At 36.8% G+C, this 18,442-nt stretch overlaps 1 protein-coding gene across 1 annotated transcript in view; it reads right to left on the bottom strand.

The window, feature by feature from the left end:
* Positions 1 to 8,257: 8,257 nt before the first annotated feature.
* Positions 8,258 to 18,442, bottom strand: part of NALF1 (NALCN channel auxiliary factor 1) — a 474,418-nt gene continuing 464,233 nt past the window's right edge. Inside the window, exon 3 of the mRNA XM_061377804.1 lies at positions 8,258 to 9,000. Coding sequence (XP_061233788.1) covers positions 8,705 to 9,000 — 296 coding nt within the window. The 3' untranslated portion in view covers positions 8,258 to 8,704. The remainder of the gene's footprint in view (positions 9,001 to 18,442) is intronic.

Here is an 18,442-nt window from a genome sequence, read left to right as displayed (position 1 = left end):
GGTTCCACAGCACTGAATTTTGATATACACATGATATAAAATTAAATGCTTTTCTTTTGTGGGTATTATTTTTCTTCTGATTTTTATTCCCTTCATAAGAAATCTTAGATGAACATCTGTAAAGTGCTGATGCTGTTAAATGGTACAGTCTGGAAAACCAGTTGACTATGAAGTAATTACCTTGATCTTTATATTTTTTCAGAAGCATTCTTTTAAATAGGTAGCTGCAGTCTAGGTCAGACCACATTATTTTCTTTTTTTGTTGTTTGTTTGTTTTTCTCTTGAGAAAAAAAGTTTAAATTTTAAAAGAAATGTTTAAATATAATTAAAAAAAAAATTGCCTCCCCCCCCCCCAAAAAAAAGCCTTGGGTTTAATTTCATTCATAAATCCCTAGTACCAAAAAGTCAGACTCACTGTTTGCATCTTTAAATTTATTCTTAGTAGAGCATTATTTTTAGTATTTTTTTCACAATCTTCAACAGTTTCTCCTGTCATTTTGAAAACAAGTTTTTCTGTGAGTCATTGTAATAAATTATTTCATCAAAGTTCTCTGTAAAAAATTAAAGATAGTATTAGTTGCTTAACTAAAGTTGCTATAATAATACAATAGTTAATATATTATTACAATTTACAGTTGTGTTTTTTGTTGGATTTTTTTTTTTTCTGACAGGACCATGTAGCCCTCTTTTCAATGATAAGAATCATAGGACATTCCATATAGATAAAAAACACTGATGCCAGTTTAGCCCATTTCAATTAAAATCCAGTCCTTAACTCTGAAGAAAGAAGGAAAAGAAAAAGGAAACAAGATTAAACACAGTTAATTAAATTTGTTTCTAACATAAATTTTCTGTTAATACAATTTGGGAATAACAGAAGACTAGTATAATTTTAATTGTAAATCTGTTAACATAAGTATGTAATTTGTAGCTGCATAGTTCAATATGAATTTCTAAGAGGCCAAAAAATCTGGTTTTGAACAAAAGAAAGGAAAATGAACAAAAGAAACCAAGCAGCTTCTGAAGAACTACATAAGTTGTCATTAGGGGTTAATAATAAAAAATGCAATTAACAGAATTCTTAACTCAATTTTCACTTGTAGAAGTGAAAATTTTGTCAATGATTTTAAATATTTTTCCTGTATTTATAATCCTGTGTAATTTTTTGCATATTCAAACCCTGAATGAAGCTTGTTCGAGTTCAGAAAAACAAAGGTCTATCAAAACAAAAGTCTATCAAATCAAAGCTCAAAGCTTTGGCTCAACATGGCTTTTGCATAGAGCTGCAGCTAATTATTTGACCTACCACTTGGACAAACTTTGGAACGTTTCATTCAGATGTTCACATGCTTATTTATCTTATCCTTGTGAGTTTATTCGTGCTGAAAGGGACCTTGGGCTTTCCAAATCTTTCCTGAACGCAGTGGAAGGACTTGCACTACAACTGGCAAGTGTTGATCCACGGCATTAATCCTAGTACCATCTAAATTTTCATGAGTCCCATTGAATTCAGTGGACCTGTGGACTAGTGGTAGGTAGGAAACTGATGGGAGAATATCCCTCTGTGAATGAAAAAATAAATCCTTTTGTTTTGTTTCCTTTTTTTTTTTTTTTCTGCACATGTAGCAAATATAAAGTAGGAGAGCTTTACATCTTATCAAATGCATTTAATTTTTAAGTGGGTTAATAAGGCAAAAATATGTCCTGGGTCAGACTGGTGACTCACTCAGAGAAAGGGAAAGGTGGAAAGGTGGAAAGGTGGAGTGAAGGAAGGAATGGGAGAAAGAAAATTTTTCTCTCTCATTTGTGTTTAGTGGTCTTCAAAACCAACAAAAACTAGTGACTGTTTTTCCCATTGGTTGCAGGTCTGATACCTTCCAACTCAAGTAGCTGCTCTGCTTTCTTTTCAGAGTTCTCCTAGAAAGCTCATTAGTAGCTGATGAATAGTTAAGTACCACTACCACATAGGAACTTGGTCCAGTAAAGTGCTAGGTGCTCTTCCCCATCAAATACAATAATTAGAACTGAGCTTACTTGGTTGAAATCCTGTATTCCCTGTGCGAATTACAATAAATACCATGAAAATTAGGTAATGCCACCAAATTATTAACTGCTTAATATGTAATCTGTCAGCATTCCTCAGAGAAGGAAAAGAACCTCTCTCTCTCACATGTGTGCAGTAACCAGACCTTGCATATTCTTACTAGGCCAATTAATAGTTCATTCATTTGTGTCCACTGGTAAAACACTAGAAAGGAAATAAAGTTACTTCTTTTTCTTTCTCATTCAGTAAAGGCTAGCCTGATGATCAGGAAGAGGACAGATGTGCATTCACAGGAAACCTAGTCACTGCATTCTAGCTGGTATGGGGTTATCACTTCATCCTCCATCTATATTTCATGGAAAAAAAAGGTAATGTAGGAGTCTAAACCTAGCAAAAACTCAAAAAATATGAATTCCATGTGGAGATAGGTGGATTCTATGCTCAGAGATGCTCAGAGAACAGTTCCGAGAGCAAAAGTAAGACTGTCCTGTTCAGTGTAGACCACTGTAGACCAATGTAGCATCTGACTCATTAGGTTCTCTTTCTTGATCATGAACTGCTATTGTGTATTACACTTCATCCAGCTTAATTGAGAGATCTATGTTTACTATTTATAAGACACATCAGGGTTTGGTGCTGCAATGCTCAGTGTTGTCCTGACTAATGATACATTCAAATAAATCTTGCAGTGGTGTATGAAGACATTATTTCCCTCTGCTGCCTGCTTTTTTATCCCTCTGACAGACGCTACCTCCCTTCTTTAATCCTCCCACCACTAGAGACTTGATGGAAAGGTATGTGTGTCTGCTTTACAGATGTCCTGGTTGGCAGTCTAGTCTTCTCTTAGATGCTGCTCATTTCGCACTGCACTGGACATCACATCCTCTTCTCTGCTTATCGTACTCTGAGACAATACGTTCTGGCAATATCATACAGGGGTGCGGATGGAAGGGTAATGTCTGGACTGCTGCAGGGAGAGTTTGACAGGAATTTGTTGTCAAACCTCTTGCTCCTTCTGATGAGATAGTCCTTCATGTATGTGATAAATGAAGATATATACAGCTCGTAAAATCTTCAACCTTACTTGGAGGGCTGGTTAAGAAGCATGCCTATCATTTTAATCCTGCCTTAGTTTGGAGAGTTCAGCGCATCTACTGCATTTAAAGCACACTAGTGGTCGTTCTGACCTTTGCAATGGGGCCTGACTGAGACTGAAGGCATAAGCAGGGCAAGCACAGTCCCCTCTCAAGAGGAAACTGAGTCACTTTGTGTATCCAAGAGACAAATGTAGCGTTAAGAGAATGCGAGACTAGAGATTGGACTGAAGTGCTGAAGCTTAGTCTCCACTTTGAACAGAGGCCTTTAGGACCCATGGCTGAGACCTCCTATACTACTGATGCTGGAACTGCCGGAATGGGGTCTGTGCTGGGAACTTACTGTGGAAATCAAGGATTTGAATAAAAAATTCAGAAGGATCATAACTAAGATTATAGGAGACTGGATGGTGGAACGAATAACCAAATTTCTCATTTCTCCCGAATTTGTTACTTTTCATATTACAAAATATATTTCTGGTGCTGAAATTCTACCTGGGAATGCACATTCCATAGTAAGAAATATAAACACAATAATTTTGCCCTATTTATTTTATAGGTGTCATCCTTTGGTGTTTTTACTCTATAGTATGCTGTATTCATAATAACTTTGGACAACATATATATGTGTCACTCTTTAAAAAAAGAACTATTTGTATTTATAACTGCATCTACTTTTTTTCTTTTTTTTTTTTTTTTGCATCTCTGATATATTTTGAAGAAGTATAGCTTGTTTCTCAGATGAAATTTGGGCCAGATCTATTTTGTTTTTTGTTTTAGTTTCATCACTTACAGTAGTTCCCTCTCCCTTATTCTCCCTCCAGGGGCAGATCAAGTTTGTTAACATTTAAAAAATACTGGAAAATACTGGAAAACTTAGAGGTGTTCTGTAAACTGAATTGCTTAGAGTTGTTGCAAAACATGTTGACAAATTAAATCCCTCAACTGAGACGGTATGAATTTCTGTCGTCTTTGCCATCCAAAAATCTAGTTTTAATGAGGACTATCATATTCAGAACTGAACGTATTATTTTCCCAGGCTTTTCTGAAATAATGTTTCTTTTCCTGCCAGCTGCTGACAGACAGCAGAGCCTCTTTTTACCTCAGAAAGGCTATTGAATTTCACCTCTGCATTGACAAGGTTTCTGTTAATTTGTCCACTGTGTTCTTAGCTAAAGTTTGAAACCACTCCTTCACCCACCTAATATAATGGTAGACAATAACAATAAAACAGAACCGTTCACCGCTACTATGCCATCGCCAGTCTCTTGTTAAGACTCAGTTGGCTAGGGCTGAACCCAGTGGTCCTCCGTTGATACACTATGCCCATGAGCAATTCCTGAGTAAATACTATGGGACAACAAATTGAGACCTATGTGCTACAGTGAATTTGTTATGGGTGCGTGCCTGTACCTGTATCAAGGCCCACTGAAGTCAGCATGCACCTGAGCCCAGCTCGAAGCCTCCCTGTGCAGGGCTCATCACATGGTGATGGCACCAACAATACAGTGAAAGCTGCAATAAGGAAAAATCCTGAAATTTCCTAAGATAAATTTGTTTCTTTCCTTAAAGCTACCTCTATCCCGCAAGTGAGTTTTGCTTGTGCTTTGGATAGTCACTTGACAGGTTTCACTGTGTAAATCTGTGTGCATATACATAAGCTGTCTTCATCTCTCAGGATAAGCAGGTATCTTCTGTGCAGAGAGGCAATGCTTACAAAAGGACATCCATTATCATAACAAATACAGAGAGAGCAGAAGACAATGTCCCTCGCTTTTTAATAGAAGAAAGTAACTATATAAGCAGAGTGCCACTCGTGTACCAAATGAAACCTGACATCTCTGCTCTTGAAATACAGCTCTCATTCTTTCCTCTCTAATCACTTAGAATAACATTATTTTTAAACGTTGAGAAAGAATTTCTTGACAGTCCATGTTTGGTTTAAATCTATCGTTCCACAGATTCTTTGGCAGCTGATGGCTTGGTTTCACCATTTATAGAACTAAAACTTCATTCTAAAGTTTTGTTGGGTTTTGTCTTTAAATTATGACATGCAGAAGGACAGCCTTCACCTGCTATATTTTCCAAAAAAAAAGATACTGTCTCTTTAATGAAAGAAAAGCATCAATATAATGTATTACCGAATGCAAACGCAATAAGGTATAACATATAGCTCTGGTTATGTTATATGACATTTGGCTTAGCAGTATTAACATATTGCACAAAATCTGGATTTTCCCTATTGCAGAAAATAAGACATAAAAGACATGGGAAATTTCTCTCTTCCATATGATCATAAAATAAATATTCTATTTTTCCTTTTTCTTCTCATCAGTCATTGGCAGAAATATTTTAGTATTACTCCTTTGTTAAGCCAGCTCTTTATCATGTATGTATTAGGCATACAGTACAAAGAGAAATGGAACAAGATGGAAGTTGCAAGTGGCAAGATGCAAATTTATTCTGGAAAAAAAAGTAATATGTGCACAATATCAAGCATGCTTAGGTTTGTGCCAGGAAAACTATTACGAATGAGGAATGAATGGAATGGAATTTAGCATCATACATGATTACATGTTGCTTAACTTCACAGAATAGTCCTTGTCTACTCCTGATGTCCCAGTTGCCACCAAGAGAAGCTGCATACCACACTGCTGGAGTAAAAACGGCAACAGATTCCCTAGCAGTAGTCACCTCTGCAACATGACTCTCTGTTTCAAAAAATTAAGGAAATAGACCTCAAAAAGATGACAGAGAAAATTCACAGACCATTGAACTGCAGGCACTAACTCCAGGTAGGGGGAGGGAGAGGAGTTTATTACAACTTGTGTAATAATTAAAAGTCTGTAATTGTTTTCTGCTTCATTTTGCCTCAGTTTAATTTGGCTACTTTTGCATGTAATGATGTTGTCACTGTTTTTCCTTATGTCTCTCATATTGTATGATGCACGACCAAATGTGGCCTAGCAGTGGAGGAATCATATTTTTCACTGACATGACTTGAAAACATTTTAATAGAAAAATAAGGGATGAAGGATGAAAAAGAGCAGGAGAGAAGAAAGAAAATGTATTAAAGATAGCTCTCTGTAATTTACCATGAGGCAAAACAGAAATAATAACTCTTCTTCCTGTGCCATTTCAATTGGGATGAACCAGACTTGCTACTCTATTGGTACAGTGTAAAAATAGATGACAGTGAGTAACGGTGTGAACAAAAAGATGAGAAACATCACAAAAATGGATGTTGGATGGCCTTTGCACAGCAGAGGTAGATAAAGGTTATAACAAACTGTTTACTGACCATGTACACTTACTAGAATTAAGAGGTCAGTTGAACAAGAGCTCACCTAGTAAGAGCTTTCCCAGTAGTGTGACTCATCAGCTGTTGTACAGTACCAGAGCACTGCCCAGTTATTGCTCCATCATTTTTTAATAACATCTCTGTCCTTTCAAAAGTCTACATTCTACCATTAGTTAAGGCTTTTTCATTTGCATTTCTACATTTTCCCGAATTTTGCATCAATTCAATATAATTAATACATGTGCCTCTAACAGAAAATAAAATAACTAAAAAGCACCATGTTTTATTGAACAAAATATAGCATGTGCAAGGAAGGGAAGGGAGGAATTATAGAAACAAACAAGTGTCGAAGAATTTTGCATTAGCTGGTGCTTTTTGTTGCCATGTTTGCACAGATCATTTTAGGCTCCTCAGTCCAGGTTGTAGTAAAACACTATCAAAACAAATAGTTTTGCAAAATATTTGAGCTTTTGCAGCTTAACATGTGCATCTTGAACCGCTTAAGCAGCATGGTCATCTTTTTTTTTTCCTCCAGAATTTAACGGACCATAAAGTGTATACAAAAAAGCATTATGCACCAGTGATTAAATGTTCTTGCAACATTAATATTTATCAAGGGGTATTTCATATCTAGAAAGTAGGTAACTATATTTTATTTCCTAAGAGAACATTTTCTATAGTTTTCCTTCGTCTCCCAGCTACACAGCAAACATCTCTAAAGTGCACTTCCCAAGTGTAGTTAGAGAATAGGAAGGAATGTAAAGTTTTTAAAAACAGCCCTTATTAACTTTTCCTTCCATTGATTCTACTGTAAACTCTAAAAAGCCTTTTTAAAAAGCAAATTCTCATACACTCAGCAGGTGAAATGTTCCCACAAAACTAAAAGTAAACAAATTAAAAATCACCCCAAACAATGAAAAAATCAGCAATCATATTACAATCTTTTGTCTTGACTACTCATATCCTAGAATATCCTTACTAGTTTTATTGCACATTTATGAAAATGGTTGTCAATATATTTTTAAAAAAATTTATCTGTGCTAACACATTCTTGTGCACCCTTAATGACTAGATTAACTTTCCACAACACATAGATACTAGAAAAACAATGAACTCAAAACTGAAAAGATACTTTGTATTGTAGATGCTCAAAGGCTTCTAGTGTAACTTTTTGAGACAAAAAGACTTGGATTTCGGAAGCTCTTTGCTTCCATTCTTCATGAAGGCTGCTGGTTATATGACAGCAGGAGAACTCAAAACGTAATTCACAATGAATGCCAATCCTTCACCTCCAATATGAAGGCTTCCCAACTACTCAACTTGCTGAGCATAACTGGTTTTACATAGCATATCTAAAAAAGGCTGCTCCTGTTCAACTGACCAGTGAGAAAGGACTGGACTTCTTCAAAACGGGTATTGGAGCAACAGTTTGTTATATATATCTTTACATTTTTTAACTGTCCAATCCCACCTTGTAAGGAGAGCACTTGTTTGCTCAGCTAAAAGGAACCCTCTTCATGCTCCTTTTGGGTTTGCTCAGTCAACTGGTTTGTGCAAGTGGCAGAGGCACACTGGAATTGTGTACCCATTCATTGTGATTACACAGACAAAAACAAATGTATGCTGTCTGTGACGGGAGATGGGAAGAGGAAAGGAGATGAATGGTTCCCATGGGTAAGAGGACAGTTAGGTTGTTTTGGGTTTTTCTGTGATTGTTTTTTTTTTCTTTTTTTTTCTTTTTTGTTAAATTTTGTTGTTCTTTTTATGTTTTTTTTTCTTGTTTTGTAGGTTTTTTAGGTTTTTTTTAGTTTTTTTTTTTTTTTTTTTTTTTGCTATGTCATGGAATCATAGCAGCCATTCCTCTAATAGAAACTGACAGGACATAAAAGACAGAACTATCAGATGAACACACACAATGACTAGAAATATATTGACAGAGAAAAGACTTAATTTAGCTTTGAGAAACCGTCCCAAAAAATAAAATCCTGTATTAACAAGTGCAAAAAACAAACAAAAAAAGAAACTTCAAACATTAAAACACAGTGTATAAAATGGTGTGAGAAATTTAAGTCACCATACAGCCTTTTAGTCAATAAAAAGCTGTGTTCATGTGTCCTTGTTGTTTGGGTAGTGGCCCATTCTTTTCATTTTACCCAAAAGGTCAATCAAGAAGAGATCTGAGGATAAAGCACTCAGTCCTTGCTATTTTTGACTGAAGTCATTTGGGCCTGTTGTGTTTCTATCACGTAAGATGAATCCTTTCTTTTATTCCTCATTGGTTGAATTATCTTCCAGAGTTGTTATGCTTCCAAAGCCCAGTCCTGTTGAGTTCTGTGCTGCTGAGACTGTAAGTACTGTATGTAAGAGCATTAATACAAGAACACACAGTTTAAGTCTGCTGTTACACAGTCTCGATGCTGATGAAACTGTGAGTGATGTCCTGTGACAAATTGTTGAGCCACTTGTTTTTATAGTCCCTTTGGATTGATGATCTGATAATAGTCCCCATCTGACATCACAGCATTCTGGTTCTGCATTGGTTGGATAGTTTTCATAGAGCCCTGCAGGGTAAATACAAGAAAAAACAACCATCAGGCATCAAAAGACTGGCTGAAGCTGGTAGCACAAAGGAACAGTCAATAGATTAGTCTAAGCAAAGAAATCCACATCTTTGAGAGAGCCTGAGGCCCTCAGAACACTGGCCATTTTGTATAATTAAAGTTGTTGAAGGGATATGCATTATCTAACAGGAAGCAGCGTCATAAAATCATGTAACAGAAGTATGACATTGAGCATGGTTGTGTAAAGAAACAGCACTAAAAAGTAATTATTGATGTTTGAATTATAAAGATATTTGAATTCTTCCTTTCTGGGAAGTAACAACTAATCAAACCAGACATTTCCATAAAACTTGAAAGGATCTTGAAATTATTGATCAGTCTGTGAGCACATACTAGCAATATTACTGCCCACACAAACGTACGCGTTAAATAACAAATAATTGATATACCTACAATATTGACAATATTGATTGTCAAACTAATACAGGTCAAACAGCTGTACAAGAACAGCTTCAAACAGAACTGTGCAGAGTGTACTTCTTTACCCTACCTCAACTGAGGTTCTTCAGCTGGAGTGTTCTTTTCAGAATAACCCAGAGGACAGAATAATCTTTCCCTGCCATGCATCAATCAGATTGCTTGATATGTCTGACTATACATCCAGGCCCTTTCTGCCTTTGGAACTTTACTGAGTTACTCAGACTGATCTGATTATGAATTTTTGAACGATTAGGAATTCCGTCATTTCCAAAAGATGCAACTGTCTTTTTGGAAATTGTCAATGCTGTCTGCATTGCTATATAGGACAGTAACAACCAGAGTATTCCATTTGTTTCTCACATATATTCTTTTCTACTATATTACAAGAACTTAATTAGGCTGTTTAATTAATAGTCACATTCAAGAATCATAGAATCATGGAATCATAGAACAGTTAGAGTTGGAAAGGACAAATACATTTTCTCCATTAATCATAGAATAAATTTTGCCGTAAATACTCTATGGCAGTGCTGGGTTTCAATAGACAAGAGTCCTATATAAACTGAAATATTAGGATAAAGATTTTGAAAGCAGACACATAATTGTTATAATTTATAAATTAACTTCTTGAAACAAGAATTACATTTTGGGTAAAGTATCACAGCAATGAAATGACTTTCAAAAAGCAATGTCTATAAGTTTAGGCATAGCATCCTTAGGTCCAAGCATCAGACTGCTTGTATTTTGTGAATAATCCGTAAAAAAAAGTAGCACACCTTTAAATAAGACAAAACTGAACTCTTTTGTACCTACTTCTATATTACTGATCTGCAACTAAAAAAAAAAAAAGTTCATTGGGTATGCTGAGCATGTTAAAATGGAGATTAAACCTAAACTGGCACTCTTACATAACTGATACAATAGTCTACCATGTTATGTGTTATCCAAGTAAAGTTGCATTTACCTTTTGATTCGACCAAGTTTTTAAAGATACAGGAATGACAACAGCTTGTCTGATTTTCTGTTAAGTCAGGGTTTACTTTGTAGGAAATAAGCCTATTTTTTTGCACCTATGCACTCAGACACTTAAGGCAGAGCACCAGCACTTGAAAATTATTTATTTTCTGTCAGATCATCAATGAATGTACTTCATATTTTTAAGAGATCTCTTTGTATTTTGGAACTTCTGGGCAGTTGTTTATTACAAGTATAATAAAGCAGTCTTATTCCTAACATCATATTTTCTGAGACACATCTTTTGTTGTTTTCTTGCATAAGTGTGTTTTTAAACATGGTAACATACAGGAAGTGCCTCCTAAAGCAGGTAATTTTATGATCGGTTCTGTGACTGCAGCAGCTCAGACTGTTACTGGTAATTGAAGAGACACAGATAATGGTTAATGCTTTGATCACACTCAGGTTTGTTTACTATTCAGACTATATTCCCTGTCTTTCTTGTTATAGGAAAACCCAGATTTCCTTGAAATCAAAGCCTATATGTACAAGATGGCTATCAAAAGGTATTTAAATAGTTCATATGCACTTACTGAATTATAAATAAATTGAAGATAACTTCTCATTCAAAGCTGCATTGAACTTGTTCCTTGATGCAAAACTACATTTCCTCTTTATTTGAATTCAGCAATTGAATTTAGGTTTTGAAATCTCAGTTACATATTTAATAATAAAGTAACTATGGAACCACTATTCATATGACAGTTGCAGAACATTTATATAAATTCAGTCAGAGCTTTTGCACTGAGATTATAAACCTTCATGATTGTGCTACATCACATAGTTGTTTGAAGCCAGAATTACCAGTTTTGGCCCCTTGGATCTAATCAGTCTACTCAGTCAAAGAGTTACAAACGTGTGAAACCCTGGAAAGGTGGCTGCATCAGCCTTGGAAAAACAAGGAGAAAAAACCCTAGTTTGTTCTTTTAAAAAAACATTTTATAAGGATACAGAGTTTGGGGTAAGAAATCAAAAGGGTATCGCCTTTACCCATCAAACCACCAAGGCTTCTTTCTTCCTCTTCTGTCTTTGTAGTTCTGTTTGTAGATATCATTACTTTGTATTACTTGCATGTTCAGAAATTGTATTTTTGAGACTGAGTTGCCAACTGTTACTGGCTCAAAACCTAATTTGCTTTTCCCTTTTCACTTAAAACTCTCTGCTCTGGATCTCCATTTCCCAACTTTTTTCAGCACTCACCCATATTTTGCCAGCAAAAATCTTGGTCCAGGTGGAGGTTCTTGGATGCTGATCTTTATCAAAGATCTAGAATTTGCCAGGATACTGTTTGGTATCAAACCATTCTCCAGGCTGATATGCTGTCACTCATGGAGGTCATGAGGGCTTTTAACCAGCTATTTTTTTCTCATGGAGATAACATTTTGATGATCAACACAGCAGTTATGTCTGTAGGGAATGTGTGCTACTAATGCTGATGAAAGAATTAGGGCTACTCATTTGACTGATATTATGTTAATGGAGACTTGACTGTGGGTAAGTCCCATGTATTCTGCTCAGGTGACTCATACTGGAAGAAAAAGGAGTGACAGCATGAGCGTCATGTTCACTTTGTGCGGAAACAGCTTTGAGGGAAAATCAGCAAACTGCAAATAAGCTTCATACAAGAATTAAAAACAAAAGACTGTCTATGCATGCATTGTCTGCTGATCAGCTAGATCACCAGCTAACTCAGGGAATGCTGTGGTTTCTGTCTGAGCACTATAATTTCATTTGCAGAGGAAGCAGCATGCAAAACAGGTGGTTGCATTTCCACATCTAACCCCAACACTATCAGGATGTGTCATGCTCATAGCTGGATCTGTATCTGTAGCAGTTGGTTTATCTTGGCCTGCTTCTTGATTTCTTTGCTACAGAAAGAGCTATGGAACCATAGTACTCTGCATCAAAGGAAACTGATCTGAAAACTGGTCTGATTGATATATTTATTGTCATTGATGGGTAAGTATTTTGGAAAGCCACAGAAATAAAACAGATCTTGTGGTATGTTATGGTTCTTTCCCATTTTCTTTTTGTAGAACTCTAAACTGTGGTCCTTTTTAGCGTAGATTTCTGATTATTTTGAGAGGCATACCAAGCTTCTTGTGCCTAAAGAAAATACCATGAACTAGAAGAAACCAGATAAGCAGATGTGGTATACCAGAAGTTTTGAATACTTCATTTTATTGTGAAGGCCAAAGTAAATAACGTCTGCCAAGACTGATCCATCCAGCAGTTAACATCATTGTATCAGTGAATGCAAATACTCTGCATGATGTTTGTCCTTCTGAGGAATTATTTCAGAGATTTCAATATTAACATTTTCCAACTACAGAAGGCAAAAGAACACATTAGATATTATATGACTAGATTTCACTGCTTGCTTACATCTGATCTGGCAGCCAGCACTCTTTGGTCTTATGCAGATGGTCCTCTCAACTTCTAAGTGACACATTATGATGCTTCTGTTTAGGCATGTATTTTATACCCTTCATATTACAAAAAGTAACAAAATATAAAAGAAGGTTTAAAGATAAATTATTATTCTTTAGTCAAGCAGATTTTTCTTAAACTGGTGAATACGGCTGTTCAGCTCTTTTGAAAAGGCTAATTTACTCAGACTGTACTCCAGTTGCTGAAGGAGATCTGTGTTGCTGTAGGTTGGTTGGTTATTTAATTTTTTTTAATACTGTATGTTGGTTATTTCAAACAGTTGCCCCTGGAACATTTTCCTGTCTGTATGTGTCCACATTTAAGAAAAATAAATTGTGTTTCCTCACCATGAATGGATCCATCCCCCCCCCCCAAAAATATGTAGAGGACCAAATTCCTCCTGCAGTTGTAAATCAGTATTATAACTATAAAACTGACTGAGCTGCAGAAGAATAAATGAGTAGCTGACTCTCAAGGCTATATAATAAACCTTTTTAGATCTGCTGAGATACAGGATGAGGGTAAGATAACTTGATGCTTACAAGCATTTGGCTTTCCCTACCACACCCCCTTCCTGTTTTGCTTCTATTATGTACAATTTTTTATCAAAAAGATTTACTACTGAGATATGATAGGAGTCATACATATATAAGTACTGTGTTATCATAGAAAGTTCAGGGATATCAATAGGTTGTGTTGTTTTTATAGGAGAAGAACATTTGCAGCTAATAAACTTACTATGACATAGGACCTTATTCATGGGAAAGCCCCAACATTCAAGACTAGAAAAGCACTAAACTAAAAAAGATGAGCTATTAGATTGACAGATTCTGCTTGTAAAACCATGTCAAATTTTCCTTGCAGCCAGATCCACAGTAACGATTTAAACCATGCTTGTCAAACATAAATGGGATTTGTTCTGCTGTCTGTATTAGCTTAGTATTTTGATATTTTAGGACCTACTAAGAGGTGTAGGCAGGAGGCAAATGACACATAATTGCGAGTTATTTTCAGAGCAAGAATTTGGATCAGGTATATACTTTTTTGTCTGTGTTTGCCAAGAACAACATAAAGCAAATAGCATTCAGGGATTTTCTCTTCTTGACTTGTTCTTCAAATAAAAGATGGATTCTGAAGCATTCCATATATCACATTTTCTTGAGGAAATTGCTTTTCAAATTGCACTAGAATCAGGGTATCTGTTTTGACAGAGACACTCTATAGCTAAACCTGCTAGTGAAACCCAGACACACATCTGCCTCTTGAGAGGAAGCTGCAGTTTAAAGAATTGCTCCCAACACCTTTGTTGAGCTTTGTTAAACAGCAAACTCCTCGTACAGGTTGTTGAGAATTCTCTGTAATAATTCTCACTACGCCCTTAGAAACATTAGTGTTTGCTAGAAGCGTGACTGACAGTTTTATTTCTGAATATTCTTTACTCTGAAGGAGGAGGAGTTTCTGAGGAAGTGTTACTTTGCATGGATCACATAAGCATATGTTACTGGTATTTGCCAAAAACTGATGCATGGGAGAATATTTACATTATGCATTCCAAGCTACCAAGATGTTAATCAGAACACATGAAATTAGGACCCTAAATTAGTATGAACTGAAGGGAAGAATGAGTGAGTCAAAGCACCTGAATCACCTGCCTGCTCAGCTCCTCTGTTACTTTGCTTTTTCCTTCCACAATGAAAAGTATCAGAAGCCTGTTCAGCACAGGAGAGGAGACAAATTTGATTTTCCTCCTGGTGGCAGAAGACTCATTCTGATGACACTGCTTATAGGAAGTACCAGAGTGCTGTGCTGGTTTTGGAACAAGCTAATGCAACGCATCTCTGCCTTGTTGCTGTTCACTACATTTCCTTTGTTGCCTTCACAGAGGAACCTAGGTGCTCTACTAAATTCCATGACAAAAAGAGTAAAGAGTGTGAGCATGTGGCTGGAATTTCCTGCCTGATACTTGCTGCTGGGTGATGGTCCCCTTTGACAGAAGGCACAAGAGGCCATAAATCTTGTTCAATACAAAGAAAGACCTTAGCAACACAGCTAGTCTAGTTCAGCATTCTAAAGTAGCCCAGACTTGCCACATGGACAGCAGTTTTGGGATTGTTCTCCCAGAAGCCAGAATAGGCTATGTCTGTATTAACAAGTAGTCTGGGGCAAGAGAAGATACGTAGGATGAAATAGCTGGTGTTGAGTATCTTGTGTCAACTCTAAATGCCTTTTAACGGTTTTTAACTCACTCTAGCTCTAGTCTAATTCTGTAGGTCAAAATGTGCATTAGCATTTGGGACATGCTAGGTATGTTCCAGTAGCACATCTGGCTGTTTAATCCAAAGGAACCCAGTTCAAATCCTCCAAGACCTCTCCCCAGTGCAAGTTAAACAACAAGAAGTATGAACAGGAGATCTGCTTCAAAAGTACACTCCTGAACTAGATCACTAATGTAGGTGCAATTGCAGTGTTGGTGTTGATGTTATATCCTGGAAGGGCCATGTGTGGGGAGAGGTCATCTCTTTGGGTATCTCTCCTGCTCATTTGGTGGAAATTGAGCTCTCATGTTTTTTGGGTTTAGCAAACCACAGGCCTAAATGGATAGTTTGGTTGTGAAGAAAGCATTTATGCCTCCTGTATCCTGTCTCTGTTTCTACTGGGAGATGGCAGCAAGCCAAACAGAAACAGTTCATGGGCTGGACCAGTCGCCAAGCCAGCTGCTGGACCACATTACTTTGGAAGGCAAGGGAAAAGCAGGATTTGTAAATTATTACCAGTCTCTTTCCAGTGCTTTGTACATAGAGTCATACATCTTTCATCTCTCTTTTCACACTCAATGAGCATGTGTGAACAAAATCTTCCACTTGTTCCATTCACACTGGGAGAAAAGAGGAAAAGATGACTACATCTATGTAAGAAAACAATCTCTCTGGTATGACACTATTTTCATAGGAATCACAATTAAAAACTTTGACCTAGAACAGTGGGGGGCTCATTCATTGCAATCTGACATGTGTGGGTATGTACGTCTGAACACTATTATTATCCTCCTTAAATAAGATTGTGTTTTGCATGGGCAATTCTAGACATCTGAGCTGCAGGAAGAAACTTTAGATGAAACTTAACTCATATGGATATAAACTCCAAAAGTCTAAACTGAAAGCAACCGTTCAATTTTAACGAATATGAAAAATAGTATGTTCCAGAACACTGTCTGATGGAAAGACCAACATTTTTCTTCTATTCCTAGAAGAAAGGGGGAAGAGTGGAACACAGACTCTTTCTAGCTAACCGCATGTTTCTGTAATCAGAACCAAACTGTGATTTTTGACTGTTTTGATTAATCTCCCAAGTACTTTCTTTTGTGATGTAGTTGACCCACATCCTTACATGCATTTCTACACAAGATAAGTTCTGGTGATCCACAACTAGTGTCGCACTCCCTCTCCTTTTCCCACTATCTACTTTTGTTGCAGGTAACCAAGTAAGACATTCTCAAGCTAGAATGTCTTCTTATATCAGTCCTCAAGAATTTCCAAGAAATTTTTATTAATCCATGGTATAACCTACTTTTTTTTTAATGTTGTCAAAGAAAAGAACTGAAAAATTTCTTGGCTAAAATTAGATAGTCCAATGCTGTGTTCTCATCATGTGAGCCTTCTGAGAAAGGTTCTTGTTATTATTTCTTTCTATTCTTATTCATTTTCACAACCTCCAGTACTTTTTTGTTTTGTTGTTTTTACAGCATCCAACCTTGAGAAAATTCTGTTCTGAAAGCAAAAAACCCAAGTCTGTGGGTTCTCTGCCCACTGATGCCACCATGCGCCTGCCTACTGCTGTGGTGGAAGAGGGCTGGCGAGGGGAGGCAGTGGCTTGGTATTGCTGCAGCAGCTCCTAGTGCCACCAGTGACATGGAGCCACACCAGTCTCTTACTCAGCTGCAACTGAAAAATGACATGTAACATTCACACATCCTGCACTCTGTGCTGTAGTCAACATCAAAACCAGTTATCACCAGTACCCTTTTTCTATTACTTGCCTTCCACAGTATATTGAAATGTTTTATAGAAGTCAATCTTCTGTCCTTCAATTAGCCTCAATCTCTACTGGACCTTAGAGGAAATAGTCTGTTAACATGGAGAGGAGGAAGGAAAGCCCGTATTACAAAATTGTTGCTTCTGAAACATTATTAAAGAAAATCAGAATCCACAAATTCTTGATGTTTCTCAGATAAGTCATCCTGTTTAGAGGGGCTCATTTATTTTCTGTAGAAACTATTTACTAATTAATAGTTTTTCTTAGCTATCTAGATAGTCTTTCATTAGTCTCATCGAATAAAAGAATACTGCACCAACATAACCCCGTTCAGTTCCTGCTGGGTTTCTCTGAAAATGTAAGTGAAAATTTCAAAAAAGGACCTATAGCTTTTCTCTGCATGGGATACCACCAGAGTCAGGAGCAGCAGGGGATATTCAAGAGTAATTTCAATGAATGACAGGCTGTGGCAAAATGCTGTTCATGAGGAAAATCTGAACATAAAGTTTGCTCCTGTTTTGTTTCGTGTAGCAGAGCTTGGTGACCAGCTTCACAGTGAAGTTAGATCAGTTGGAGACAGCAGACAACCAGTTATAGGACTTAAATATCAAATAGATATATCTTTGATCTGACTCTTCTGGGTTTTGCCAATGAATTTCACAAATGACAGGAAGAGCAGAAATCCCAGAACATGTCTGCCAAACAGGAGCTCACAGAGAGAGCAGCAGAAGAGGTTCCTCAAGACAGTGGTGACCTGCTTTCAGTTGCTTTTCTGCAAAAGGAATTCAAGTTAACTGTCAAGCCACAAGCCATGCTGAAGTAGAGTATTTTTTTCTGCTGTTGAACTCACTGTACTGTTTTAACTAAGCTGCAGAGAAATGTAATTCTTCAGTCCCACAGCAGCTATTAGTCTAATACCTTGTTTAGCAGAAGGAAGTCCTCTTATACAGAGCTGCAGAGGTTGACCATGGGCCTGTATTCTGGACAAAGTTTGAATTGCAGCCTTGTACTTATCATCATCTCTTGTAGACAGCTGCCTAGCATCAGCATGCTGACTCCTATGGGTCCATGAATACAAGCTCTGCTCTGCTGATTCTGCGGGTCTTGACTTGAGAGGACAAAAAATTCAATTAAATATTAATGGACTGCTGAGATGAGATTGAGGTTTCCCTGATTTTAAAAGTCTACAATAAGACTTTGGTGACTAATAGCAGCTACAGCAAACAAGAGCAGCCAGCACTGTTAGCAGAGCATAGAGAGCTAGTCAGCTTGTGAGGTGCAGATGCCTACTTAGACTGAATTAAATAGCTGTACTGACTACACCAGATCTTCAGTGTCCCTAGTGAGAATTTAATCACAATTTATGCTACTAATACCTGCAGTAAAATGAATTTAATCCTTTGCAAAATCTGCTTTTCATCCCCAGATACTAACTAAGTAATCTTTGCAAAGTCATCTATTTTGTGTGTCTTAGGAATGAATTTGG

The sequence above is a fragment of the Neopsephotus bourkii genome, unplaced genomic scaffold (genome assembly GCF_033783945.1).
Source record: "Neopsephotus bourkii isolate Nb327-2 ecotype Australia unplaced genomic scaffold, CSIRO-AGI_Nbou_v1 NB_1760, whole genome shotgun sequence".
NCBI lineage: Eukaryota > Metazoa > Chordata > Aves > Psittaciformes > Psittacidae > Neopsephotus > Neopsephotus bourkii.
This window is presented reverse-complemented; position numbering and strand designations above follow the sequence as displayed.